At 48.3% G+C, this 27,816-nt stretch overlaps 1 protein-coding gene across 1 annotated transcript in view; it reads right to left on the bottom strand.

Annotated features, from left to right (window-relative positions):
* The window catches only part of MYO5C (myosin VC), a gene marked incomplete at both ends in the record, with an annotated part of 95,947 nt that extends 74,958 nt beyond the window's left edge, over positions 1–20,989 (bottom strand). The window contains 6 exons of the mRNA XM_080707006.1: positions 1,307–1,472; positions 4,470–4,580; positions 11,966–12,108; positions 13,792–13,870; positions 17,716–18,230; positions 20,983–20,989. Coding sequence (XP_080563132.1) covers positions 1,307–1,472; positions 4,470–4,580; positions 11,966–12,108; positions 13,792–13,870; positions 17,716–18,230; positions 20,983–20,989 — 1,021 coding nt within the window. The remainder of the gene's footprint in view (positions 1–1,306; positions 1,473–4,469; positions 4,581–11,965; positions 12,109–13,791; positions 13,871–17,715; positions 18,231–20,982) is intronic.
* Positions 20,990–27,816: the final 6,827 nt, after the last annotated feature.

The following is a 27,816-nucleotide window of genomic DNA, read 5'->3' as shown; positions in this document are numbered from 1 at the left end:
GCTGCGGTGATTTGAGTGCGTCTCCCCCAAATCCACGTGTGGGGCATTTGAGGGCAGAGGTAACTGGGATCCCCACGAGGCCCTTGGCAGATGCCCTGGCCTTGTGCTTAGACATCTTAAACCTCAGAACTGTGAGACAGATAAATTTCTATTTTGTTTCTTCACTTTTTTTTTGTTTTGTTTTGTTTTGATTTTTCTAGGGATTGAATCCAGGGGCATTTGACCTCTGAGCTACACCCCCAGCCCCTTGTATTTTTTTTTATTTTGAAAGAGGATTCTGCTAAAGTTCTGAAGGTATAAGTAGCTGAGGCCATCCTTGAACCTGTGATCCTTCTGTCTCAGTCTCCCAAGTGATGGGATTATAGGCATGGAGGCATGGGCCACCACACTTGTCTAAACTTCTATTCTTTATAAATTATAGTCCCTAGCCAGGCGTGGTGGCACACGCTTCTAATCCCAGCATTTGGGAGGCTGAGACCTGGAGGATCATGGTTCGCCGACAGCCTCAGCTACTTAGTGAGGCCTTCTGCAACTCAGTGAGACCCTGTTTAAAAATAAAGAATAAAAAATAGGGCTGGGGGTGTCACTAGAAGGTAGAATGTCCCTGGGTTCCATCCCCAGTGCTGCAAAATTAATTAATTAATTAAGTAATTACCCGGTCTCGGGTATTCTGTTATAGCTACAGAAAACAGAGTCTGGAACCCATCTCTCCAGGTTCTTTCGGAAAACGCCAGCTCTGCCATCTACTAAGTCTGCTTGACTTTGGGCAGGCCAGGTAATTTTCAGACCGAGTTTCCTTCTGATCACCTGTATCTCCAGGCTACTCCGATGCTGAGATAAGATGGTGACCTTGGTAAAGCTCCAAACAAGTCACAGGATGACTGAATCAACACCACTGTCCCGATAAATAACAAATTATCAAATCTCATGAGAAACCCAAGCACAAGGCTCTTGGCATCTGTTTTTCTCAGCAGTTTAGTCTTAGTTCCCATGGAAAATTCTTCCCATGTAGATGTTGTGTGTGTATGTGGTGTGTGTGTGTGTGTGTGTGTGTGTGTGTGTGTAGCCAGTAGGTTGAACCCAGGGACATTCTACCTCTGAGCTACATCCCCAGCCCAATTCTGTTTTCTTTTTTAAATTTTGAAACAGGGTCCTGCTAAGTTGCTGAAGGCTTTACTAAGTTGCCAAGGCCAAGGCTGGCCTTGAATCTGTGATCCTCCAGTCTCAGCCCCCCCCCATCATGAGATTTGGTGCGTACCACCCCGCCCTGCTCAGGGCCCGTCTCAGCATCCCAGGGTCACCGTACCACTGTAGGTGTAGATGAGTTTGGACTCCGCAAAGCGGACCCTGAGGTTGTGCAGCACGGCGGGCTCGTGGAGGTAGCTGAGGGCTGTAAGGTCGTTCTCGCCCACGAGGATGTCGGGGTTCCGAAGAGGGGGCAGAGATCTTGGGTCAACAGGGTACTCCAGCTCCTGTAGACAAAGACAAAATTAAACTATCAGGGGGAAAACGTTTGGGTAATATGCTGCTCAATTTAATCCCTGGCCGTTCTCTTTTCGCCTCTGTTGAATCATCCGTGACACTGGAAAACTCACTTTTTTTTTTTTTTTTTTTTTTTTCGATACCGGGGATGGAACCCAGGGGCATTCTACCCCCGAGCAACACCCCCAGCCCTATTTTTTTTATTCTTTCTGATTTCGAAACAGGGCCTCACTGAGTTGTGAAGGGCCTCACTAAGTAGCTGAGTCTGTCCGGAAACCGTGATCCTCCCGTCTCAGCCGCCGAATGCTGGAATTACAAGCGTGCGCCACCACGCCTGGCTTTTCTATTCTTTATTTTGAAACAGGGTCTCACTGAGTTGCAAAGGGCCTCACTAAGTAGCTGGGGCTGGCCTTGAACTGCGGATCTTCCTGTCTCAGCCTCCTGATTGCTAGGATTACAAGCCTGTGCCACTATGCCCAGGTCACACCTCCCTTTTTTTGGTTTTGTTTTGAAACAGGGTCTTGTTGTGGAAGTTCTTGCTACATTGCTGAGGCTGGCCTCGAACCCACGATCTTCCCAAGCCCTGGGATTACAGGTATGGGCTACCATGTCTGGCTAAGAAAGGCGGTTCTGATACATAATTTTTCTCTTCCCCTTTCAATTTTCCTGTTTTAAATCAACAGCCTCTATTCCAGTGTTATGCAAGAAAAAAACGGGGAGAAAGACAGTGAGTCAGCGCGGGGGAGGTGCCGACAGGTGTGCAGAGGCGGCCTTTTCCCAAGCAGAGCAGGAGCCCCTTGGGTCTGCCTTCCCGCCTGCCTCTCCCAGAAGCAGCCCCGGATCCCAGGCTCCACGCTGCGCTCAGGGGTCCCTGTGATAGCTGCAGGAGGGACGGGGCGAGAGGTACGGGGCCACACGGCCGCCTCACCACTGTGACCTCCTCTGCCCCTGATGGCTGCTGGCCCTTACCCCTTACATACAAGGATGCTTTGCAAGCGGCCAGGCCACGGCTGAGTCCAGACAACCTAGGGAATGTGCCCTCTGCCACCAACTGCGTCCCCCCAGGACCTCAGGAAGTGTCCCCCAACCCCAGGAATAAGGAAGTGTCCCCCAGCCCAGAACCTCAGGAAGTGTCCCCCAGCCCCAGAACCTCAGGAAGTGTCCCCCAGCCCCAGAACCTCAGGAAGTGTCCCTCAACCCCAGATCCAGGACAGTCTGGTTGGAAATACCATGTCCTACTTCTTACACACTTCAGAAATTCTCTTTCTTTTTTTTCTTTCTTTCTTTCTTTCTTTCTTCCTTTCTTTTTTTTTTTTTTTTTTTTTTGGTGGTACTGGGGTTCCTAGAAGCCCTTCTACCTCCGGGCTACACTCCCAGACCTATTTTTACATTTTTATTTGGAAACAGGGTCTCCTAAGCCAGCGCGGCTGGCTTCGAACCTGCGCGATCCTCCTGTGTCTGCCTCCCAAGCGCGGGGATTACAAGCGTGCACCAGCACGCCTAGCAGAAATTCTCTTTCTTATTTTCATTTCTTTCCTTTTTTTACCACTAAAATTTTTTTTTAATTTTTCTTTTTTTTCTTTTTTTTATGGTACTGAGGAAGAAACCCTGGGGCATTTTATCTCTAAGCTACACCTCAGCCCTATCTTATTATTATTGTTGTTGTTGTTTTGTTGTTTTGTTGTTGTTTTGTTGTTGTTGTAATAGGGTTAGAACCCAGGGTCATTTTACTGCTGAGCTACACCCTCAGCTCTATTTTATTTTCTATTATTTTATTTTATTTTTTGTGGTACTAGGGATTGAACCCAGAACATTCTCCAAGCTATTTTTTTTTAACTTTTCTTTCCTTCCTGCTTTCTTTCTTTCTTTCTTTCTTTCTTTCTTTCTTTCTTTCTTTCTTTCTTTCTTTCTTTCTTTCTTCAGTACCAGGGATTGAACCCAGAGGCATTTTACCTTCAAGCTCCACCCCCAGCCCTATTAATATTATTTATTTATTTATTTATTTATTTATTTATTTATTTATTTATTTATTTTGGTGGTACTGGGGTTCCTGGAAGCCCTTGAACTTCCGGGCTACACTCCCAGACCTATTTTATATTTTTATTTGGAAACAGGGTCTCCTAAGCCAGCACGCGTGGCTGACTTTGAACCTGCGCGATCCTCCTGTCTCTGCCTCCCAAGCGCGGGGATTACATGCATGCGCCACCACACCCGGCAATTATTATTATTAATTATTATTATTATTAATTATTATTATTATTTGCAGTACTGGGGATGGAACCTAGGGACATTCTACCTCCAAGCACACTCCAACCCTATTTTTATTCTTTATTTTGAAACAGGATCTCACTGAGTTACAGAGAGTCTCACTAAGTACCCAAGACTGTCCTCAAACCTGGATCCTCCTGTCTCAGCCTCTCAAATGCTGGGATTACAAGCGTCCGCCACCACGCCTGGCTTTTTTTTTTTTTTTTTTTACTTTTGAACCAGGGTCTCACTAAGTTACCCAAGCTGGCCTCAAAGCTGACATCCTCCACCCGCAGTCTCCCAAGTCCCTGGGGCTGAGTACACGCATGTACCACCATACCTATCTCCCTCCTCTCATCATCATGGCCATCATTTATGATGATGAGGATGATGATGATCATGATGATGGATGCAAATTGTGTCTTAGGCTCAGACTACTTCCTCCTCATCTTTGCCCAGTCTCTGCTAAGCCCATGAAACCAGGCGATGGGTCACTTCTCAGCATCCAGCAGACGACGCCGACTGCCAAGTGCCGCAGAGAGGTGCAGACCTGGCGCTGCATCTGGACAGCGTTATGGGGTCCAGCTGATGTGGACGGGGCGGGGCGGGGGGGGGGGGCGTGCCTGCGATCTGCAGCTCGCTGGCCTCGCCGGGAACGGCGCTGGCCCCGTGTCCCTCCCCCCGGGCTGCTGCGTGGCACCGCCCGCCCTGCACGTGGCCGTGGCCAGTGGGCCCCTCACCGCTCCATCCTCCAGCAGCAGTCGCAGGACTCTGTCGCCGACCCTGTAGTCCTTGGCTATTTCCGCAGACTTCCAAACTTCTTCAGCATCAGGGAGCCAAACCCTGTTGTACTGAAAGACAGGCTTCGTTAGAGCACTTTAAAAGCAAAAAACACAGCCGGGCATGGTGGCGCACGCTTGTAATCCCTGTGCTTGGGAGGCTGAGACAGGAGGATCGCACGGGTTCGAAGCCAGCCTCAGTTACTTAGTGAGGCTCTCAGCAACTTAGTGAGACCCTGTTTCCAAATAAAATATAAAATAGCTCTGGGAGTATAGCCCAGAGGTAGAAGGCCTCTGGGTTCCACCCCCAGTACCACCTAAAACCAAAAAACACAGCCTGTTGGCGGATCAGACACAGGGAGGCTTCTTTCTATCCACCAAGAGCCTTCACTGGGAACACTTCTTACCGAATTCATGGTTGAGGCCATTCCCAGTGTGTCTGCCATCGACGCAGCTTGAGTTGGTAAGAAATGTGATTCCCCTAAGGACCCAAATAAACCTTAAAAACTGGAGTCTGGAGCAGGAGGAGAACCTGAAAATCCTGTAGTGAGAGGATGACTGCTTTCTACATGAGGAGAGCAGAGAGATTCGGTTCACCACTGACGGACGATGGCCTTTAAGCAAGACACTTTTTTTTTTTTGCAGTACTGGATGGAACCCAGGGGCATTCTACCTCCGAGCTACACCCCTAGCCCTATTTTTTTATTCTTTATTTTGAAACAGGGGCTCACTGAGTTGCAAAGGACTTCATTAAGTAGCTGAGGCTGTCCACGAACTAATCCTCCCAAATGCTGGGATTATAAGCATGTGCCACCACGCCCGGCTCGCCCTATTCTTTATTCTTTATTTTGAAATAGGTTGCAGAGGGCCTCACTAATCAGCTGAGGCTGGCCGGGAAACCCGGATCCTCCTGTCTCAGCCTCCCAAGTACTGGGATGACAAGCGTGCGCCACCACGCCCGGCTCAGACACTAACCTTCTTGTGACTCGTTTTTTTCACCCATAAAATGAGCGCAATACCCACCTCACATGCTGGCTGGGAGGCTAAATTGGATGATACACTTGCGAGCACCCTCTATGTTGCTATGGAGACACGGTGACAGCATCAACATCACTGTCTGGCCACACTGGGCAGCAGCGATGGCTTCCCACCCCAAGAAGAACAGCAGTCCAGAGGCAGCTACCCAGCTCAATCCCTGCCAGGCGCCTGGCACACATGGCCAGTGCTGATGCCCAAGTCTTTGGGTGGAACCGAGCTGTGTCTCTCCAGAATTCGTGCGTTGGAGCCCTGGTCCCCAGTGTGGCTGTATATGAAGACTGGTCACCAGGAGGAAATTAAAAGCAAGCAAGCTTATAAGGATAGAGCCCTGACCAGATACGGGTCATACAAGAGTGTTCTTATAAAAAGAGATGTCATGAGCAGGCGTGGTGGTGCACGTTTGTAATCCCAGCGCTTGGGAGGCTGAGACAGGAGGATCGCGCAGGTTCAAAGCCAGCCTCAGGTCCTTGGGCTCTCAGCAACTTAGTGAGACCCTGTTTCCAAATAAAATATAACAGGTTGGGGAATATAGCCCAGAGGTAGAAGGCCCTGGGTTCCATCCCCAGTACCACGCACAAAAAAAATAGGGCTGAGGGTATTGAATGTCCCTGGGATCTATCCCCGGTACTGCAAAAAAGGGCTATCATAGGGGATATGTCTCAGAAGTGTAATACTCCTGGATTCAAGCCCCAGTACCCAAACAATAATTAAAAACAATAATTTTATTATTATTAAATAAATAATATAAATAAATAGTATAAATAACTATATTAAGCCGGGCGTGGTGGCGCATGCTTATAATCCCAGCATTCGGGAAGCTGAAACCAGAGGATCGAGGTTCACAGACAGCCTCGGCTACTTAGTGAGGCCCTCTGCAACTCAGTGAGACCCGGTTTCAAAATAAAGAATAAGCTGGGCGTGGTGGCACACACTTGTAATCCCTACGCTTGGTAGACAGAGACAGGAGGATTGCACTGGTTTGGAGCCAGCCTTGCTGGCTTAAGAGACCCTGTTTCCAAATAAAAAAATATAAAATAGGTCTGGGAGTGTAGCCCGGAGGTAGAAGGGGTTCCAGGAACCCCAGTACCACCAAAAAACAAATAAAAATAAACAAAAAAACCAAAACAACAAAATAAAAAACAAAATAAAGAATAAAAAATAGGGCAGGGGCCGTAGCTCTGAGGTAAAATGCCCCTGGGTTCCATCCCCAGACCGGCAAAAATTAATTAATTAAATAATACTAGTACTAACAATAATATTAATATTAATAATATAATATAATTATAATAAATAATATTATTATTATTGGAAGGCACTCGCATGGACCCAAAGAAGCCCCCAGGCTCCAGACCCCATAGCCAGATAGCTCAGGATCCCAGATCTGGATGAGTCCTGTGAGGTCACTCGGTCTCCCAGAGAGAACTGTCCCCACAGCCTCCCAGGGGGGAAGATGAGCGCCCCGCCTGGGCCTGGTCCTTGGGTCCTGCAGGGGTGTTTCCTTTTACTAATGGATACAGGAGTAATGGTTCTTGGGCCCTGTCCCTCCCTGGACCGATGGATTTTTGCAGGTAACTGTCAAGAGCATAAATTCTTGTTATAAACAGAGTTTTTGTTTTAAGAGTCTTGTTATAAACAGAGTTTTAAAAGAGCAAACTGCACGTCTACCCACGTGCCTGTCACCTTTCCTGATAAACATTCCTCCAGCTCCGCCTGTGCACCAGGGACCATCCCAGGCGTGGGACAGATACAAACAGATCGCTGCCCTTGGGGACTCTGTTTCCTCCCCGTGGGGAGGGCAGATAATGACCAGGATGTGGCCAAAGGAACATCTGGCCAGTGGCCTGGCGTGCCCACAGGGGCGCGTTTCCTTGGACTGAGAGCTCACACTGCAGGAGTTTTCAGGTACAGTACGAATTCTGGGCAATCATTTTTGTTTTGATTTTCTTCATTAGAGTTTGATGTATCTTCTGTAAACTGCTCACACTACTTTCATAATCAGAATAAACAATGAACTTTATTCTTTGAAGGCAGATATCAAGATATATGTCCACAAAAAGAACTGAATGTAATTGTCCACAGTAACTTTATTTGTAATGGTCCCAAAGTGGGAACGGACTAGCTGTCCATTAGTGTGGCAACGAATTAAAAATCAAACAAAATAGAATCGCAGTGTACCCAAAGAGTGGAACACGCTTGGCAAGAGAGAGGTGTGCATGACTGATACGTGCACGAACACAGATGAACAGCCGACGCCTGGTGCAGAGCCAAGGGGGCCTACACACGGGGGCCCCGCAGGATGAGTCCCCGAGACGGAGCGCTGGAGCAGCTCAAGCTAGCAATGGTGGCAAACGTTTCAAACCAGAGCAGCCTCTGAGGGTAGCTGGGGCAAGGCGGTGACTGGGACACGCCGAGAGTGTCCTGAGGGTGACGGGACATTCTATATTTTCATGGGGTTTTCTCTTCACACGTACTGGACTCTTTATCAACCTCAAGCCATGTAGACTTGAGATCTGTGCATTTTAGTGTGAAATTTACACAAGGAACAGAACAAATATGGAAGTGTAGTTAGTAAAATGCATACTAAGAATATTTATGGATGGTACTGGGGACTTAACTAAGGGGCATTCTACTTCTGAGCTGTACTCTCGGCCCTTTTTATTTTTTATTTTAAAACAAGCTCTCGAGCCAGGCGTGGTGGCGCACGCTTGTAATCCCAGCATTCGGGAGGCTGAGACTGGAGGATCACAGTTCACCGACAGCCTCAGCTACTTAGTGAGGCCCTCTGCAACTTAGTGAGACCCTGTTTCAAAATAAAGAATAAAAAAAAAATAGGGCAGGAGGTGTAGCTTGGAGGTCGGATGCCCCTGGATTCCATCCCCAGATCTGAAAGAAAGAAAGAAAGAAAGAAAGAAAGAAAGAAAGAAAGAAAGAAAGAAAGAGAAAAGATAGGTAGGGCTGGGGTAGCTTGGAGATAGAATGCCCCTGGGTTCCATCCTCAGTACGAAAAAAAATCAAAACAAAACAAACAACAACAACAACAACCAAAGCAAGTTCTAGCTAAAGTTGCTGAGTCTTGCTAAATTGCAGAGGAGGCTGGCCTTGAACCTGCACCCGTCCTTTCTCAGCCTCTCACGTATTGGGATCACAGGTGCATGCCAGTATGCCTGCATATACTGGAATATTTAGAGGGAGTGCTGATAACTTACAACTTACTCTAAATGCTTTAAAAAATGAGAGGGATCTGCATGGAATTCTACTCAGCAATAAGGAGAAATAAAATGACTTCTTCTGCAAGAAAATGGAAGGGCCTGGAGAACATATGTTAAGTGAGATGAGCCAGTCAGAGAGGGAGGGGTCCTATGTTTCCCCTAATATGTGCAGGACAGGGAGTAACCGGGATACAGGAGAGACTCCGGACGATGAGGAGACAGCGCAGGGGAGCCAGGGAGGAGAGAGAGGGGAGGGGTGGAGACAGACTTAGGTTCATTGATAGAAATACTACCGTAGACCATGTGCGGGGAATACACACCAGTGTCCATCTGGGTACTCCGTATTGGGAGGGAGGGAGATGGGGAGGGGCACCAAGAGCGTGTGCACGGATGTCACTGTCAACATGATTAACATTAAAGTGTGAGATCATAACGCACCAATCAAAGCACAAAAAGACGGAAAAATGAGAGGGGGCAACATGAACAGACATTTGAAACAACGTACATGGAAATAAAATGAAACACCCCGATCTATGGAGAAGCGGCCACAACAAATAGCAGAGCTAAAAAGATCCCAGCATTCAGGAGGCTGAGACTTGAGGATCGCAGTTCGCGGACAGCCTCAGCTACTTAGTGAGGCCCTCTGCAACTCAGTGAGACCCTGTTTCAAAATAAAGAATAAAAAATAGGGCTGGGGGTAGAGCTCAGAGGTAGAATGCTCCTGGATTCAAATCCCAGCAACACACACACACACACACACACACACACACACACACCAACAAAAAACTGCAGAAAGCTTAATTCAGTGGAATGGCAGCCCTCACATTGGTACAGGTTAGGTGTTCTGAGTACTCTCAAACCACCAAGCCAATCCTCGAGCCCAGAGAGGGCAAGAACTCACTGAACACCACACAGAGCCTCGAGGAGCCAGATCACCAGCAGAGCCCGGCCCTGGCTCAGGCCAAAGTCCTGGTCCGTGAGTCTGGCCTGTGAGTGATTCCCAGCCTCTGCTGTAGCCACGCCCCTGGAGCCTACAGACCTGTTAGCAATGTCCAGCCATGTTTCAGCTAAAGGCTGTATCAGGACGCTAACTGCTCCAGTGTGGCCCACACCCCTCTGGACCTGGGGCCCCGCAGCCATCTGCTGCCAGGCAGCTGAAGCCCAGCCCGGAAGGTAAACACCGCAAGGTTTACTCAGCTCTTACAGCGGACCCACCCCCCTTGCCTCCCGCTGCCACATTCCGACACCCAAGGGCGGCGCTGCTGGAGGGCTCAAGTTGCCCAACAAGTGAGCTCAGAGAGTGGGGCGTGGCTGCACACCTTGTAATCCCAGCATTCAGGAGGCTGAGACAGGAGGGCCCCGGTTTGCAAGTGAGCTCAGGCTGCAAACACTGTCCCCAGCTCTCCTGTGACTCCCTGTGCAGTGCTCCTTCCCGTGAGGCTGCAGTGCTGGGCTTGTGCCGCAGAGCAGGGAGAAGTGGCCCCTCCTGAGCCAGTCCAGGCTGAGCGAGGTGCGGGCTTGGGGTGTGCTCCGCACAGCTGAGCTGCTGCGCTGTGCCCGGGGGTCTCCTGGCATCGGCCCTGAGAGCGGCTCCAACACTTAGGGCTGTCTGAGTTTCCTCCCGAGGACCACTTTGCCCACGCTCAGGGCAGCTGGGGCGGAGGCGCTTCCTCCTTCCTCCTCTCCATGGGTTCCTCAAAGGGCCCTCCCATGTCGCCCATTTCCTCAGCCTCCACAACAGCCCTGACGCCTGCACCTCTGGATGCCCACATCCCACGGCCAGTCCAGACCACCTCTGGCCTTCTGGGCGCCAGCCCCTATGTCCTTGGATACTCCCCAAGTCCCAGCTGCTTCCTCCCACCCCAAACCTGCTCCTCCTCCAGACAGAGGGTGGGAAGAGTGCTGGCCCCCCTCCCTGTGCATGTGGTTCTCAGGGCTGGGAGGCTGGCCTCTGTTCCCAGGGCTGGGAGGCTGGCTTCTGACCTGCAGGTGGTCCCCAGGGCTGGGAGGCTGGCCTCTGACCCACTCCAGCCTCTCTCACCACCTCATCCAGCTTCTCTGAACACAGCCCCTCACCCGCTGAGGGTCCTGATGCACAGCCGGCCTTGGGGGCCGCTTCCCCGGCCTCACCCCTTTCCAACCCACTCTGCCTGCTGACACCCCAAACCCCAGCAGTTTCTGGAACATGCCACGCTCTTCCTGCTCCTCTGCTGTGCTCGTTGGGTTTTTCCACCCCAGCTTCTCCCCACAAGCAAGCAAAGGGTGCTGAGCAGCCGAGGGTCAGCTCCCTCGAGACCCCTCCCCAGCTGTCCCCACCCAGCAGGGTGAAGTGCTTCCTCCCCAGAGCTCTGCCGGTATCTGGGCACCTCCCATCTTCTCCACTGGCACCTGAGTTTCCAGGAGTCTAGTTGTGGTGTTCCAGGACACAATGCAATGACTTCCCATATATAGATTCCATACACACCTGCTGAACAAAAATTCAAATAACCAAACCTGAGCCCAGTGTGGTGGCACACGCTTGTAATCCCAGCATCTGGGAGGCTGAGACAGGAGGATCGAGGTTCGCGGCCAGCCTCAGCTACTTAGTGAGGCCCTTTGCAACTCAGTGAGACCCTGTTTCAAAATAAAGAATAAAAAATAGGGGTTGGGGTGTAGCTCGGAGGTAGAATGTCCCTGGGCTCCATCTCCAGTACCACACACACACAAAAATAAAACAACCTGGGAAAGCAGGAAACATCACAGGTGTGGGGCTGTTTACTCAGATGAGTGAGCTAAGGTAAAGTTCCGAGGACGACATCTGGCGCCTAAAGAATACTCAATTTCATCAAGACTACAAGACGCAAATCACCGCCAGTCATGTCCTTATCCCCATGTGCAGAGCTTTTCCTGTTCTTTTTTTATTCTCCCCCCCCCACTTGCAGTCCTGGTGATTATGCCCATAGCTTTTTCTATGAGCAGAAAAATCCATTCACTTACACAAATGCATGGCAAAAACTTAGGAGCCCCCATGGCTCCCTGGTGTCTAGAAGCTCGTGGCGGGTGGTCCGGGCCAGGGGCAGGGTTTAGTAAGACGAGGACCATCGATGCCAACAAATCCGGGCTGGAGAGACTGCGCCAAGAATCTCCGCTCCCAGTGCACTGGCAGGTGCAGCGCAGGGAGCGGGGCACACGGAGGCTTTGCAGACAGGGAGCTCCCTGCACGCCCGAGACCTGGTCCCATGACTCCTGGCTGAGTCCCAGGACTGCCAGGAACTCCAGAGGGCTGGACGGAGAGAATGGCCGGACCAGTTTTTCTCGAGAGATTTCAAACTGTACAGCTTCTCTGAGCATTTCTAAGACGTGCTGCCAAATCGCTTTTGGAGAGAGATGGGTCATTTTACACTCAATTGCCACCCTCACAGCCTTTCCCCTGGCCCCTTTTCCCTCTTGCTGGCACCTGGGCCCCTTCTCTCTTCTCTTCTCTTCTCTTCTCTTCTCTTCTCTTCTCTTCTCTTCTCTTCTCTCTCTCTCTCTCTCTCTCTCTCTCTCTCTCTCCCTCTCCTGAGGCTGGAACCCAGGGGCATTCTACCTCCGAGCTACAACCCCAGCCCTATTTTTAAATTCATTTTCTATTAATTTTCTTCCATCTTTCTTTCTTTCTTTCTTTCTTTCTTTCTTTCTTTCTTTCTTTCTTTCTTTCTTTTTGCAGTTCTGGGGATGGAACCCAGGGGCATTCTACTTCCAAGCTACACCTCCCAGCCTGATTTCTTATTTTTTTTAATTTTTTATTTTGAATATATTTTTATTGGTGCATTGTAGTCAACTATCACAATGGAATACAAGGCTTGTGAGGATATCCAAGCACACATCATCCAATTAGCCTTTATCCAATCCCCATCCCACTCCCTCCCCCTCCCTCAATCCCATACTTGATTTAGTGTTTAACATTGATATATTTGTTTACGTACAACATGTGTTTTAAAGAGATTCCATCTTCCCCCATCCCATCCCCTCTGATTGGTCCCCTTAATTGCTCCTCCATAGAGCCCTTTCTTCTACTAGATTCCCCCCTATTACCCATTTCTTCCTAGTTTTTACATATTAGGGAGACCATCTGATTTTTTAATTTTCTGTGATATTTCTCGGTGTATGCCGCATTGCAAGTTCCGATCCCACTCTTGAAGGCACCGGCACCAGCCTAGCCACCCAGTAGACTCTGATCCCAGTCTTGCTGGCTCCAGCACCGGCCTTGCCTCATGGCAGGCTCCGATCCCCGCCTCAGAGGCCCCAGCACCAGTCTTGCCTTTAGGCAAGCTCCTATCCCGGCCTCGCTGGCTCCAGCCACGGTCTCACCAAATGGCAGGCTTCGATCCCAGCCTCCTTGGCTCCAGCACTGGCCTCCCCACTCAGCAGGCTCCAATACTGGTCTCCGAGGCCCCAGCACCGGCCTTGCCTCACAGCAGATTCCGATCCCTGCCTCACTGGCCCCGGCACCCGCCTTACCTATTTTTATTTTGAAACAGGGTCTCACTAAGTAGCTGAGGCTGGCTGCAAACCCGTGATCCTCCTGTCTCAGCCTTCCAAGTACTGGGATTGCAAGCGTGCGCCACCAGGCCTGGCTCCCTCTCTTCTCTTCATGCCTGGTCTCAAGGTCTCTGCTTCCCCTGGCTCTTTGGGCAGACTACTCCCCAGGGCCGTGCACTCAGCCCGTCCTCTCTGCCTTGGCTTTCAGGGCTACATCTGGGCAATGACTTCTAGCCCCTGGCCCTGCTGTGCGGTCCTCTAGACCCCTGGGCTATGCGCCCGCCCTCAGCCCTCAGTGCCTCTGCTGGCTGGAAGTCTGTCTCACGGTGACTTCCTCAGAAACACTTCTTCCTCCTGACGTCAACAGCACACCTGCTCTCCATCCTACCAGCACCAACCTCGTCCCCTGGCATTCCATCTCCCTCAGGCTCCTGCCCACCATCTCACCACCCGCCTGCTGTACTCTCTGCACCCACCACGGGGCTCTGATTCCTCCCAGACCATAGGGATGGCCTTACACCCCAGCCACTGACGCTGGGCAGCCCCAAGAACACTGCTGGCAAACCCAGTTCTTACAGCATTGATCTTGGCCCTGCCATCGCTATTAAAAACCTGTGCGGCGATGCAAAGCCAGGACCCGCCTTCTCTGCTCTAGCTCCCCTCCGTTCCCAGGCCTCTAGGCTTTAGCAAATGAAATCACTTGACATTTCTCACTTCACCCTGATTAGTGAGACACCACGATCTAAGACAACCACAATTTAAAACATTTTTCTTAAGATGTATGACTACGGCGAGGATGTGGAAAAGTGGGAACTCTAATACGTTGTTGGTGGGATCGCATATTAGAGGAGCCACTTTGGAAAATAGTACGGAGGATCCTCAGAAGAACGGGGACAAACCTACCATACGATCCAGCAACACCACTTCTGGGTATCTACCCCAAACAAAGGAAACCAAACTGCCAAACACGTGTATCTATGTTCATAGCCGCACAATTCACCATTGCCAAACTATGGAACCAGCCGAGATGTCCATCAACAGATGAATGGATTACAAAACGGTGGGATATGTACACAATGGAATTTTACTCAGCCAGAAAAAAGGACAAAATTACGTCATTTACAGGGAAATGGATGGAACTGGAGGACGTTATGCTAAGTGAGATTAGTCAGTCACAAAAAGTAAGAAATCGGATACTCTCCTTAATATGTGGAAGCTAGGAAGAAAAAGGGTCATGGGAGGAACTCTAGACGAAGAAGGAGAAACCATAGACGAGTAAATAAGGCAGCCTGACTGGGGGGATATGAGGGGGAAGAGGGAAGCTCCCTAATGCACATGATGCATATTCACAAACATGTCAAAGTCAATCACTCAGCCAAACATGAGGAGGGAGGGGAGGGAATGGGGCGGGAATTGGGGAAGGGCTGAATGAGGGATGTGTGCGTGTGTGCCGCCACCATCTTGTACCCCATTAAGATGTATGCCTATAGCCGGGCGTGGTGGCGCACGCTGGTAATCCCCGCGCTTGGGAGGCTGCGACAGGAGGATCGCGCAGGTTCGAAGCCAGCCTCAGCTACTTAGTGAGGCTCTCAGCAACTTAGTGAGACCCTGTTTCCAAATAAAACATAAAATAGGTCTGGGAGTATAGCCTGAAGGTAGAATGCCTCTGGGTTCCACCTCCAGGACCACACACACACACACAAAAAGATGTATGCCTAAAGGGCACCCAATACAAAATTTAAAAAATTGTGCTGCTATAAATATGAAAAAACCCACGTTTTTCTAAGCTTCCCAAAACATAGAGTTTTCTTGCATAAAGAGAAGCTGCCCACATCATGGGGGACGGCTTGTCTGCCTTTCAGGGTTGATGCGGGAAGAGAGATCAGACTGAGGCCGGTGGACTGAGTGGGGCCTGGAGATGACGGGGTAGGTGCAGCGGACGCCCAGGAGCTGGCTGTCACGCGGGGTCCCGGAATCGACAGCCATCTGTCACCTGGCTGGCTAGGGGAGTCGTGCTTGCCTCTGGATGCACAAAGGGGTTTTAGGCGATTGTAAAACTCTATGTGGCCAAGACTATGCAGGGTCACAGGAGACTCTGTGGTTAAGAGTGGCCAAGAGTCCCTAGTCACAGACTCTGGCTGGGGATAATCCCGTGCCGGCCTCCCAGGACAATGAGCTAGACTCCAGGGAGGAGAAGGGGCAAAGCAGAAAGGAAGAAGGTTTAGATCTCGTTTTAGCAGACACTCTTCAACAAGAACTCAACATGAAGCTCGCTAGCATGCAGTCAGGCAAAGTTTACTAAGGAGGGAGCTTCTCACGCTCACAGTTGACAAATTCAAGCTGCCTATGGACACAGCTTGTCCACCTGGACACAGGGTCGGAGGGACAGCCATCACGACTCCTCCATCTCTGGCATTCTCAGATTCCCTGTCCACCCTAGCTGGCCTCTGGAAAACTCTTCCATATCAGCTTCCTACACTGTGCTTGGCACCTAGTAGGCATTTAATAAATATCTGAGGTTTGGGACACTTGATGATAGGGTGCTCACACCTGTGTATTTTTGCTTGGGGGGACTGTTACTCAAAATAGGTAAATCATAGCCGGGCATGGCGGCGCACGCTTGTAATCCCAGCTTGGGAGGCTGAGACAGGAGGATCGCGGGTTCGCAGCCAGCCTCAGCTACTTAGTGAGGCCTCTACAACTTAGCGAGACCCTGTTTCAAAAAAAAAGAATAAATGAGCCGGGTGTGGTGACGCACGCTTGTAATCCCAGCATTCAAGAGGCTGAGACGGGAGGATCGCAGTTCGGGGACAGCCTCAGCTATTCAGTGAGGCCCTCTGCAATTTAGTGAGACCCAGTTTCAAAATAAAGAATAATAAATAGGGCAGGGGATGTAGCTTGGAGGTCAAATGCCCCTGAGTTCCATCCCCAAAACCTGCAAAAAAAAAAAACCCAGAAAACAAAAAAACAAAAAAACTGGGAGCCGGGCGTGGTGACACAGGCTTGTAATCCCAGCATCGGGAGGCTGAGACAGGGGGATCGTAGTTCGGGGACAGCCTCAGCTACTTAGTGAGGCCCTCTGCAACTCAGTGAGACCCGGTTTCAAAATAAAGAACAAAAAAAGGCTGGGAGTGTAGCTCAGAGGTAGCATGCCCCTGGGTTCCATCCCCAGTATTGCAAATAAATAAATAAACAAACAAATAAATAAATAAATAAATAAATAAATGGCTGAGGGTGTAGCTTGGAGGTATATTGTCCCTGGTTCAGTCCCCAGCAAAACACACACACACACACACACACACACACACACACACACACACAAATAGGCTAATCATCAACAGTTTTATCTGGCCGACAAAGATCTCCTGAGAATAGTTCTGTTCAAGAATTTTCTTCTACCTCTAGTCATTTAAAGATTTAAGCACTGCCGGGTATCTGCTGGCTCATATTCTCACTGGAGAAAAATATTTTAGAGCAGAGGCGGGGCAAGTCAGACACTGCCCACTTAGAACTCTAGTGGAAATGCATTAGCGTGGAAACCCCTCTCCTGCTGAGCTGCGTTTGTAATGTTACTAATTAAACAGAGTAGGAAAAAACAGCTTGGTTGAGTTCTTGAAAGATTATTATTTACCTGGCGGGGATATCTCCAGTGAAAGTGCTTTTTTTTTTTTTTTTTTTTTTCAGGTCTGGGGATGGAACTCAGGGGCATTTGACCTCCGAGCTACATCCTGTGCCCTATTTTTTATTCTTTATTTTGAAACCGGGTCTCACTGAGTTGCAGAGGGCCTCACTAAGTAGCTGAGGCTGTCCGCGAACCGCGATCCTCGGGTCTCAGCCTCCCGAATGCTGGGATGACAAGCGTGCGCCACCACCCTGGCTTGAAAGTGTGTTTTTAAGATTTAAAGTGAGGTCTGTGTCTGAGGAAATGGACAGATTCTCACCTATCTGAATTTCGGAGACTCCAGATTTCCTCCGGGGGGAACAGGAGGGGGAACTTTCTGGCTCTTTATATGTTTTTCAAAAGCCTAATCTTTTGTAATCTGCTGTTCTCTCAGAAGTGCTGCTCACCCTGCTTGCAGAGGGGAGCCCTGGTCCGAGAGTTCCGGAGGAATGCCCTGCGGTGTCTCCTAGAGTCAGGGCATGCCCAAGGCGCTTTATTTATTTATTTATTTATTTATTTATTTACTTATTGCAGACAGCCTCAGCTACTTAGTGAGGCCCTTTGCAACTCAGTGAGACCCTGTTTCAAAATAAAGAGTTAAAAATAGGGCTCCACCATCTTGCATCCCATGAAGATATACGAATACAATGAGCCAATTAAAAAAAAAAAATAGGGCTGGGGATGTAGCGCTTCATAAACCCCACGGCCCCGCAGGTGGGGTCGATGGTAGGTGAGGAGCCCACTCCGCGGCCCAAGCAGCTCGGCGTGAGAGCATCCTCGCGAGCCTCTGGGGTACCTGGCAAGCTCGCCGGCCGCGGTCCACTCCTGGGGGCCCAGATGTTTCGGGGCGCGGGCGGCTCGGGAGGCCCAGGACGCTGCTTGAGTCCGCGGTGGGGTTTCTGGGTGCCCGCCTGCCGCCCCACTGGTGGCCGAGGGGGGCGTAGGGGTGCTCCGGCCGTGGGAGCTGGGGGCCACGCGCGACCCCCGGCACCGGGAAACCCGGGCCCCCGGCGCAGCCCCCTCCCCGGGCCCCGCCAGGGTGCAGGTGCGGCCGGCTCCTCCCGCGCCGCCCCGCCCCGGCGCCTCCTACCTGCGTGTACAGCTCGGCCACCGCCATGGGCGCAGGGGTCCGGCGCCCGGGCCACCCCCCGGACTGTCCAGGCGGCCGGCTGCGGTCCCGGGCCAGGGCCGGGGCCAGGGCGGGCCCCGGGGAGAGGAGCCGCGGGATTGGTCCTCCCGAGCCCGGCCTGCGGGTCGCGCTGCCATTGGCCGGCGGGCGCTGAGCGGGCAGGTGCGGCGGCCCGGGCTCACCTGCAGCACCAGCCGCCTGCACAGCGCGGCACCTGAGCTGGGCGGGGCTCGGAATCCCGGCGTTCCGGAGGCTGAGACTGGTGGACCGCGGGTTCGAGGACAGCCTCAGCTACTTAGTGAGGCCCTCAGCAACTCAGTGAAACCCTGTTTCAAAATAAAAAATAAAAATAAATAGGGCTGGGGGTATCGCTTGGAGGTAGAATGCCCCTGGGTTCCATCTGCAGTACTGCAAAACAAAACAAAAAAAAAAAAAAAAAAAAAGAGAAAGAAAAAAAGTTTAGGCAGAAAAATTCGCCTTTATTCACTCAGAGAGGAGGCACCTCGATCAACACGATTTCATATAAAATGGAAACATTTAAGTGCCCACTAATAAAGGAATAAACAAAATAGGAAATACAAGCTGGGCGTGGCATGCTTGTAATCCCAGCATTGGGAGGCTGAGACAGGAGGATCGCGGTTTGTGGCCAGCCTCAGCTACTTAGGTCCTCTGCAACTCAGTGAGACCCTGTTTCAAAATAAAGAATAAAAAATTGTGCTGGGGTGTAGCTTGGAGGTAGAATGCCCCTGGGTTGCATCCCCAGTACTAAAAAAAAGAAAGAAAGAAAGAAAGAAAGAAAGAAAGAAAGAAAGAAAGAAAGAAAAAGAAAACACAGCATCAAACTCTCCAGCTACTCATAGCTACTGTGTCAACTGAAAGAGATAGGAAAAACAGTGTTGGGCAGGTGTAGTCGTGCATACCTGTAATCCTAGCAACTCAGGATTCTGAGGCAGCATGGATCACAGGTTTGAGGCCAACCTGGGCAACTTAGCCACATTTTCTCGAAATAAAAACTAGAAAGGGCTGGGATAATCCCCAGTACTAAAAAATACATACATACATACATACATACAAAACATAAGTTCATTTTATATACACACATATATTATATGTATTATATATACATATGTATATGTATATAATTTTTGGTACTGGGGATTGAATTCAGGGGCTTTCTACCTCTAAGTTACACCCCTAGCCCTATTTTTTTTATTTGTTTGTTTGTTTGTTTTTGTGGTACTGGGGTTCCTGGAAACCCTTCTACCTCCGGGTTGCACTCCAAGACCTATTTTATACTTTTTATTTGGAAACAGGTCTCTTAAGCCAGTGCAGCTGGCTTCGAATCTGTGCGATCCTCCTGTCTCTGCCTCCCAAGCGCAGGGATTACAAGCGTGCGCCACCACGCCCGGCCCTATTATTGTTTGATTGATTGTCCTGGGGATTGAATCCAGGGGCATTCTACTTCTGAGCTACACCCCAGCCCTATTTTATTTATTTATTTATTTTTATTTTTGTGGTACTGGGGATGGAACCCAGGGGCATACAATCTTCGAGCTATACCCCCTGCCCTATTTTTCATTCTTTATTTTGAAACCGGGTCTCACTGAGTTGCAAAGGGCCTCACTAAGGAGCTGAGGCTGTCCGCGAACTGCGATCCTCCTGTCTCAGCCTCCAGAATGCTGGGATTACAAGGGTGTGCCACCACGCCCGGCTTTATTTTATTTTTTGAAATGGATCTCATGCCGGGTATGGTGGCACACCCTTGTTTTTTTTTGTTTGTTTGTTTGTTTTTTTTGGTTTTTTTGGTGGTGGTACTGGGGTTCCTGGAAGCCCAGCTATCTCCGGGCTACACTCCCAGACCTATTTTATTTTTGGAAACAGGGTCTCCTAAGCCAGCGCGGCTGGCTTCGAACCTGCGTGATCCTCCTGTCTCTGCCTCCCAAGTGCTGGGATGACAAGCGTGCGCCACCACGCCCGGCTATGGTGGCACACCCTTGTAATACCAGTAATTGGGAGCGCAAGACAGGAGGATCATAGGTTCGCAGCCAGCCTCAGCTACTTAAGTGAGGCCCTCCATAACTTAGTGAGACCATGTTTCTAAATAAAAAATAAAAAATAGCGCTGGGGGTGTAGTTCGGAGGTAGAATGCCCCTGGGTTCCAACCCCAGTACCACAAGAAAAAAGAAAGAAAGAAAGAAAGAAAGAAAGAAAGAAAGAAAGAAAGAAAGAAAGAAAGAAAAGAAAGAAATAAGGAAAGAAAGAAAGAGAGAAAGAGAGAGAGGAAGGAAGGAGGGAAGGAAGGAAGGAAGGAAGGAAGGGAGAGAGAGAAAGAAGCCGGGCGTGGTGGGCACGCTGTGATCCCAGCATTTGGGAGGCTGAGACAGGAGGATCATGGTTCACAGCCAGCCTCAGCTTAGTGAGGTCCTCTGCAACTCAGTGAGACCCTGTTTCTAAATAAAGAATAAGAAATAGGGCTGGGGGTATAGTTCCAAGGTAGAATACTCCTGGGTTCAATCCCCAGCGCCACAAAAAAAAAAAAATGTTACTGACATAAAATTTTGTGCAGAAAAGCATACAGAGGGAAAGCATGCCGCTTGGCGCGTTCTTCTTTTTTAAGAAAAGCATTAACACACTCATGCCCCAGACAACTCAGATGCAGCACGGCGCATTCCTTTTTCCGTATCTGTTGAGAGGATGTTTTCTTCTTCTTTTTTCTATTAATATGGCATCATTTTAATTGATTTCTGAATGAATTTTTTGAGATGGGGGTCTCCCTAAATTGCCTAGGTCTGCCTTGAACTTGGAACACTTTTACTCCAAATAGCTGGGATTACAGGTGCACGTACCACTGTGCCCAGCAATTGAGTTTTGAATATTAAACCAACTTTGCATTCCTGGGATGAACCCTGCTTGCTGGTGGTGTATAACCCTTACCGTACATGGCTGGATTCAGTTTGTGATGCTTTGCTAAGAATTTAGTAACTACTTTTATGATGGACATTGGTCTATAGTTTTCTTGTGATATATTTTGCTTGGTTTTTGCTATCAGGGTAATGCTGGCCTCACAGAATGAGAACATACGTGCGCCTCTATTTTACAAAAGAGTTTGTGAAAGACTGGATTTATTCCTTCTCTAATATAAAATCTACTGCTGGGTATGGTGGTGCACATCTGTGCATCTTTTTCTTTTGAAATAGGGACTAAGTTGCCGAGGACGGCCTTGAGCTGGCGATTCTACGTTTCCCGCGTACTAAAATTAGAGGTGCGTACCACCGCACTCAGCTTGTTATTTTTTTTTTTTCTTTTCTTTTCTTGTCAGGGGCATTCTACCTCCGAGCTACACCTCCGGCCCTATTTTTTATTCTTTATTTTGAAACAGGGTCCCACTGAGTTGCAAAGCTTGTTATTTTTTCTTTTCTTTTCTTTTCTTGTCAGGGGCATTCTACCTCCGAGCTATACCTCCGGTCCTATTTTTTATTCTTTATTTTGAAACAGGGTCCCACGGAGTTGCAAAGGGCCTCACTAAGTAGCTGAGGCTGTCTGCGAATAACAATCCTCCTGCCTCTGCCTCTCAAGCGCGGGGATTACAAGCGTGCGCCACCACGCCCGGCAGCATCATTATTTCAATGGATTATTTATTGGCATCTTTTTTGCCCCCTCTCTTCCTCCTGTACACACAGTGCAAAGACTCCGGTGTTGCTCCAGGGATGTAGTCTGGCTGTGCCGCAGTCGCCTGGAGGACTGGGTTAGGGAGCTTCCCTTGTCTCTTTCCTGAACCTGTACAGTGAGCTATTAAGCTCTGCTAATTGCATTCTACATTTTCAACATTGCCACAGGGCATAGAAATTGCTCTATCGATTGATAAAATATCCAATCAATTCTGGGCTCCTTTGACAGGACAGTTCCCAAGGTCAATATCCAAGACTCCTAATCCCAGAGGTACTCCTCTCGGCTGTCTCTTCTCCAAATTCTCTATAGAAAATGCTGTTGGCCTACACTTTATATCTCTAATTAATCTGTTAATCTCTTTCCCCGATTCCCATTCACTCCAACTTCCACTGTTTTTGAAGTGACCTTAGGCTTGACCTTCTCTATACTCTGTTACAAATGAGTCAGCTCCTTTTAGGGGATGGAGGGGGAAGAGGGAAATTCTCTAATGTTCATAATGTACATTCACAAACATCTCAAAGTCAATCACTAAGCCCAACATGAGAAGGAGGGAGGGGGAGGGAATGGGGCGGGATTTGGGGAAGGGCTGAGTGATGTGTGCGTGTGTGCCTCCGCCATCTTGTACTCCATTAAGTTGTATGACTACAATGCACTAATAAAAAATTTTTAAAAATAAAAATAAAACAAACAAACAAACAAAAAAAGAGATCAGTATGGCCTACTTCTGCTCGCAGGGAAGCTCTGAGTCATAGCTCTGGAGCCAGGGTGGGGACAACAGCTCCTCTCTCTTCTGACACCTCTGCTTTAGGAGTGGGGCGCTGGGTGGGTGAAGCAGTAGACACACGTCTTCTGGCTTGGCCTTTCCCAGCATGAAAGCACTCCCTTACGAGACGGGTAAGAGCAGTTGGGCACGCAGTGTACTTTCTCAGCAGTGGCGTAGAGCCTGTGACCCGTGAGTGAAATTCCCACGGCTTGGCTATACTCCTTTGGAACTCAGCCTCAGCAACAGGGAGCTGAGGGCCAGATGAGAAACGCCTTCCACCCGGGAGCGGGGACAGGAGCCTGGTGATCCTGCCTACTGTTACCCAGGCTCTCACTGAGCTGGGAGGTTGGGGGAGGGGACAGATCTTGGTTCAGGTAACACAAATTAACTCTTCTTACCAAAATTAAGTAGCTGGACGTGGTCTAGAGACTTTAAATGGTTTAAAAATAATGTTCAAGCCGGGCGTGGTGGTGCATGCTTGTAATCTCAGCATTCGGGAGGCTGAGACTGGAAGATCGTGGTTCGTGGACAGCCTCAGCTACTTAGTGAGGCCCTCTGCAACTCAGTGAGGCCCTGTTTCAAAATAATAAATAGGGCAGGGGGTGTAGCTCAGAGGCCAAATGCCCCTGGATTCTATCACCAGACCTGCAAATAATAATAACAATAATAATAATAATAATAATAATAATAATGTTCAGTACATGCCTCTAATCCCAGCACTTGGGAGGCTGACATAGGAGGAGCACAGGTTTGAAGCCAGTATTAGCATCTCAGCGAGATCATTTGAAAATAAAAAATAAAATGGGGCTAGGGGTGTAGCTTGGAGGTAGAATGCCCCTGGATTCCGTCCTCAGTGCCACAGAAAGACAATTTCCAATACTCCCCTGGGAGTGGGTCCAGAGCGCTTGTTGCTACGGTGTCAGAGGCGCAACCCTAAACTTTTATTTCTGAAAAGGGATGGTTTTTACAGGTATGTGGACTGTCTGCCCATCTCTCTTCTTATGACCAACCCTGTTTCCACCTGTTCTCCTCCCTCCCTCTCACATCCACGAGGCTGTTTATAAAAGCTCCCTGCTTCCCCAGCCCCACCAAAGGGCCCATCCTTTTCCACAGTGAATGCCAACCTAGGCTCAGGCCATTCAGTCAAGAATCCTGGTTTTAGCAGACCAAGGGTATGCTCTGAAAAGGAGCCAGTGTCTTCCTGGATTATGATCTGAAGGTTTGATACAACTCTTCTTAGTGGTCTTTTTATATATATATATATATATATATATATATTTGTTTTTGGTCACAAGTAGTATTGGCCAAATTCTCTTCACGTTTATGGAATTTTTTGATAATACAGGTCCTTCCGAAGTTTACCACTGATAACATAAACTAGTGTTTCTTTTCTAGTAGCTTTACTGAAATTTCAAGATATGTCTGCCCGTCCTCATATTTAAGTTTTGGTGAGAAACTCACGTTTTCCTTCTGTGCCGAGCATGACCTCGTAAGTCTTCACATTCTTGCCTCGGGGCCTTCGCTTCCCCTGGCTGAAGGTCTCGGGACTTTCAAGCTTTTCTTGTAGACAGCACTCATTTACTTCAATGATTTTCATCCTCTTCCAAGCCTTTTATATCCCTCTGTTTTGCATGAAATCCAAAGCCCACACTTCCCATAGTGGTCCAACATGGCACCAAGAAAGCACTATATGATGGGTGGTTTCTCTCCTTTTACATGATGTCCACCACATTTTGGGGCCAGTTGCACAGCGACCCATATTTAGTGGAAAAACCACATGCATTTTTAGGTGTTTTTCCTGGGTGGGAAAGTCTAATTCAGAATTCTCCAATCGCATCATACCTGCTTATCCTCTGCCCACTCATGCTGAGGCCACGTGGAGGTTCTCAGGGACATGGCATGTTCCAGGCTGCACACAGCTCCTGTCCCGTGTCTCCATCGAGGAGAAGGCACTGTAGTGGAAGTGTGTTGCTCCCGTGTCCTGTGAACTACATCTCGTCTTTCCCCTGGTGGATGTCCCCCTGCGCCCCCGCACACAGAGCACCTCATCCGTCTAGTGCTCTCCCTGAAACTCAGGTCTCGGTGGCGGGTGTGGCTCCGGCTAGACCAATCACCACCCCACTTCCCTGGGCACGGTGATTGTTTTGGGGATGGAAGCAGAACTAGTCAGTGAGATCCCTTCTGGATCGTCTTACTGGAGATACTGAGGGAGAGGCCGGAAGGCTGAGCACAGAATGAAGCCAAGCACTCCTGCGGGCCATCTCATCTCTGGCTCCTCCTGGGGGGCCATGCCTAGGAACGAAGCCAAAATAAAGCAAAGCAGTTATCTTTGATGCCGATGCCTGGGCACTTGGCTCTGTCCCTGAACTTTCTGCTAGGCGATATATTTCCTTCTTGGTTGAGCTAGTTTTGAGTTTGGTTTTTATCACAGGCCTCAGAAAGAATCCTACTGAGCACATCAAATGCCATAGTTAGAAAGTGATTTTTATTATGAAGAGATAACCTCGGTTCCAATTTATTTAGAAAAAGCAACTTTGACATTTTGTTATCTGTAACATTCTAGTGCCCCACTAGACCCCAGTCCATGGGGCCAACGACTGATTCTCATTTCGATGCTGTTGTATTTCTACGGCCTGTCATGGTTCGCAGGAACTTCCTTAATAAATGGGTTGAGTGACTGAACTGGTCATGCTATGGAAGTGGGGACTGTGTAATACACGTGAAAGCTGTGTATTCATCTTTTCATATTATAAGTGAAGAAGATACTGAATCAATCACAGACACGAATAACCCTGCCCTGTTTCTCCATCCAAAGAAATGAATCTGAATACTCTTCGGTCTCTGTTCTATGCTAAAAATGTCCTGTTTATATTGAAAGTAGACCTTTGATATAAATCATGTTAACTCTTATGGAAGCCCCACACACAGAACCAAATCCTCCCTGGTTCTGTTCATCTTCTGTCAGAGGATTGTAGGGTGTTAGGCACGAATGCCCCCCGAGGAAGCGACTGCCCTCTCACTGTCCCGCCCGCTTGCTCCTTTGCGTGCGCTGCGCGTCTCTTCTTGATCATATATGTCACCAAGTTTCCAGCATAGGAGACTCCTTAGAATAAGCTAATGAGGAGGGTTTGTACTTATATTCGTGAGTCTTCAGGAAAGTCATTTGTTTTGCTGTCTTAACATGTGAAATAGGTTTATTGATCAGACATTGACAAAACTCCTTTATATCCACATCTTTATTTGAACAATTTTCTATAACAGCTAGGAGAATACAGCATTAATGACACACATACAAATGCACAACACTACATAACTACACATTTAGAGCATAAATGTCATGGTTTTTTTTTTTTGGTTTTCATGATAGCACTAGGTGATATCTACTGATGACCCATGTTTCAAAGTCTTTTGTTCATATGAGATGAACTATTAACTTATTCTATAAAATTTCAAGCAAGAAGTGCTGGGATGGGTTCAGTTTAAAACTAGAGTTAGTTGGTAATGCCTTTAACCTCTTGGTATTTCTGTTTCCTTTTTAATAGATATTTCACCTAAAAACTTTTCAGAGATTAACTATATCAGGTTTTTTCTCCAGATCTACCAAGAAAAAATATTTGAAAAATTGCAACATTCAATTTCATTACAGTTAAAACACATGTGTCTTTCATAGTAAATTAATAAATAGTAAATAATTAAAATATAAAGTTAAACGCCATGAGCTCCTTTCTATGTCACATTGTTAGAGCAATTTAAAATTTCCAAGAACACAAAATAGTCAATGTTATGCCAAGATCCTACAAAAACACATAGCTAGAAATTATAAATTACAACATATATATCCACATATAAGAAAAAAATCACCACTTGTTGGAAAAAAATAATGACTCAAACCATTTAGAAAGGTTAAAATATAGGCTAAAATTTATAACACAATAACATTTTCAAGTATCGAATCTGAAAAATGCATGAAAATGTACCGACCTTCCAAACATTAAATTATGTAGACCAATTTCAACTTAAAAAATGCCTTTCAAACATTTCAAGAAATATTATAATACTAAGAGAATGTTAGCCATTTTAAGACATTTTATCAGTCTAATATCCATTAAATTAAGATGATAAACATTTTTAGCTAGACCAAATTACATAATAAAAACTATATAAAACAAAATTTGGAAGATATTTCACATCATACTTTTGAGGTACTGCAATTCCAGGTGGACTTGCTTAATTTAGGAAAATACAATGGGTTAAAATTTATATAGCATTACCTTCCTATAGTTTACTGAACCTTTTTTTATAGTACAGCATTCTTTAAAATATTTTTTTTTAATTTTAAAGTTGTACCTCTGACCTTTATTACGAAAGGGTTAGTGGAAAACAAGATAGTCAAGAATTACCCGGACTGACATTTCTATACTTCTCCCGAATGTTCACTTGCTTACTTGTGACTCAGTCTCACTGGGTCAGGGACATTCTTGAAGCTGATGTTTCGCTGGCTCTGAGACTGTTACTACCCCGTGGTTCTAATCCTTTTTTAGAAATGATTAAAAAAAAAAAGGAAAGGAAGGAGAAAGTAACAGGCGAAGGAAGGTCGTGCAGTAAGGAGAGAAAAGAATTATGGCTGAAGGCCATGCCCAAGCAGAATCCTCACAGAACCTTGAGGAACGGGGTGAGCTATCCTTTACAGAGGACAAGGTAAAATCTGGGGAACTTAAGGCAGCTCTAGAAGGGAAGGGAGCACGGGTTAAGGCGGCCCTCACAGCAGAGCCTCAGAGCAAACGACCATGCACTGATCCACAAACAGAGACTACGGGAATCAAAAACCTCTTGACAAGCACGCACACAGCAGGGCTCGGCGCTCCAAGTCCAGCCCTGCAGCACGCACGGGCTTCTGGCCGCCACCTGCCTGGCAGCGAGCCCTCTGTATTGAGGACTTGGGTCAGGCAGGGCGGCCTGGAGCTGCAGGTTCTCCGCAGACCAGGCAGCTCACCTGTGGCTCTAGCAGGGGCGCCGAGTGGGTGCAGAGTGACCTGCCTCTCTGCTTTCAGGCTTTCACTGACTCCTGTTTTTGTTTTTTTTTTGTTCCCAAAGCCCACTACTATCGAATGCCTAAACTCAGAGCACTGTGCCCTCTTGGGGTGTGATGATTCATGACAAAAGCCAACCCTAGTTAGAGCTGGTACGACACCAGAAAAGAAAGTCAGCCGGCACTGGACACTCGGGCTTGTTAGAACAAGTCACTTGCTGTTCATCGCTTGTTTATCCTCAGATGCCAACTCTGATGAAGATGGAGCACCTCCTGCTTCCCCAGGGTGTCCCACAGTACCAGGAGG

This window comes from Muscardinus avellanarius (assembly GCF_963383645.1).
Source record: "Muscardinus avellanarius genome assembly, chromosome: 12".
Classification (NCBI taxonomy): domain Eukaryota; kingdom Metazoa; phylum Chordata; class Mammalia; order Rodentia; family Gliridae; genus Muscardinus; species Muscardinus avellanarius.
Note: the sequence above shows the minus strand (reverse complement) of the source record. Positions and strands in the feature narration are given on the sequence as shown.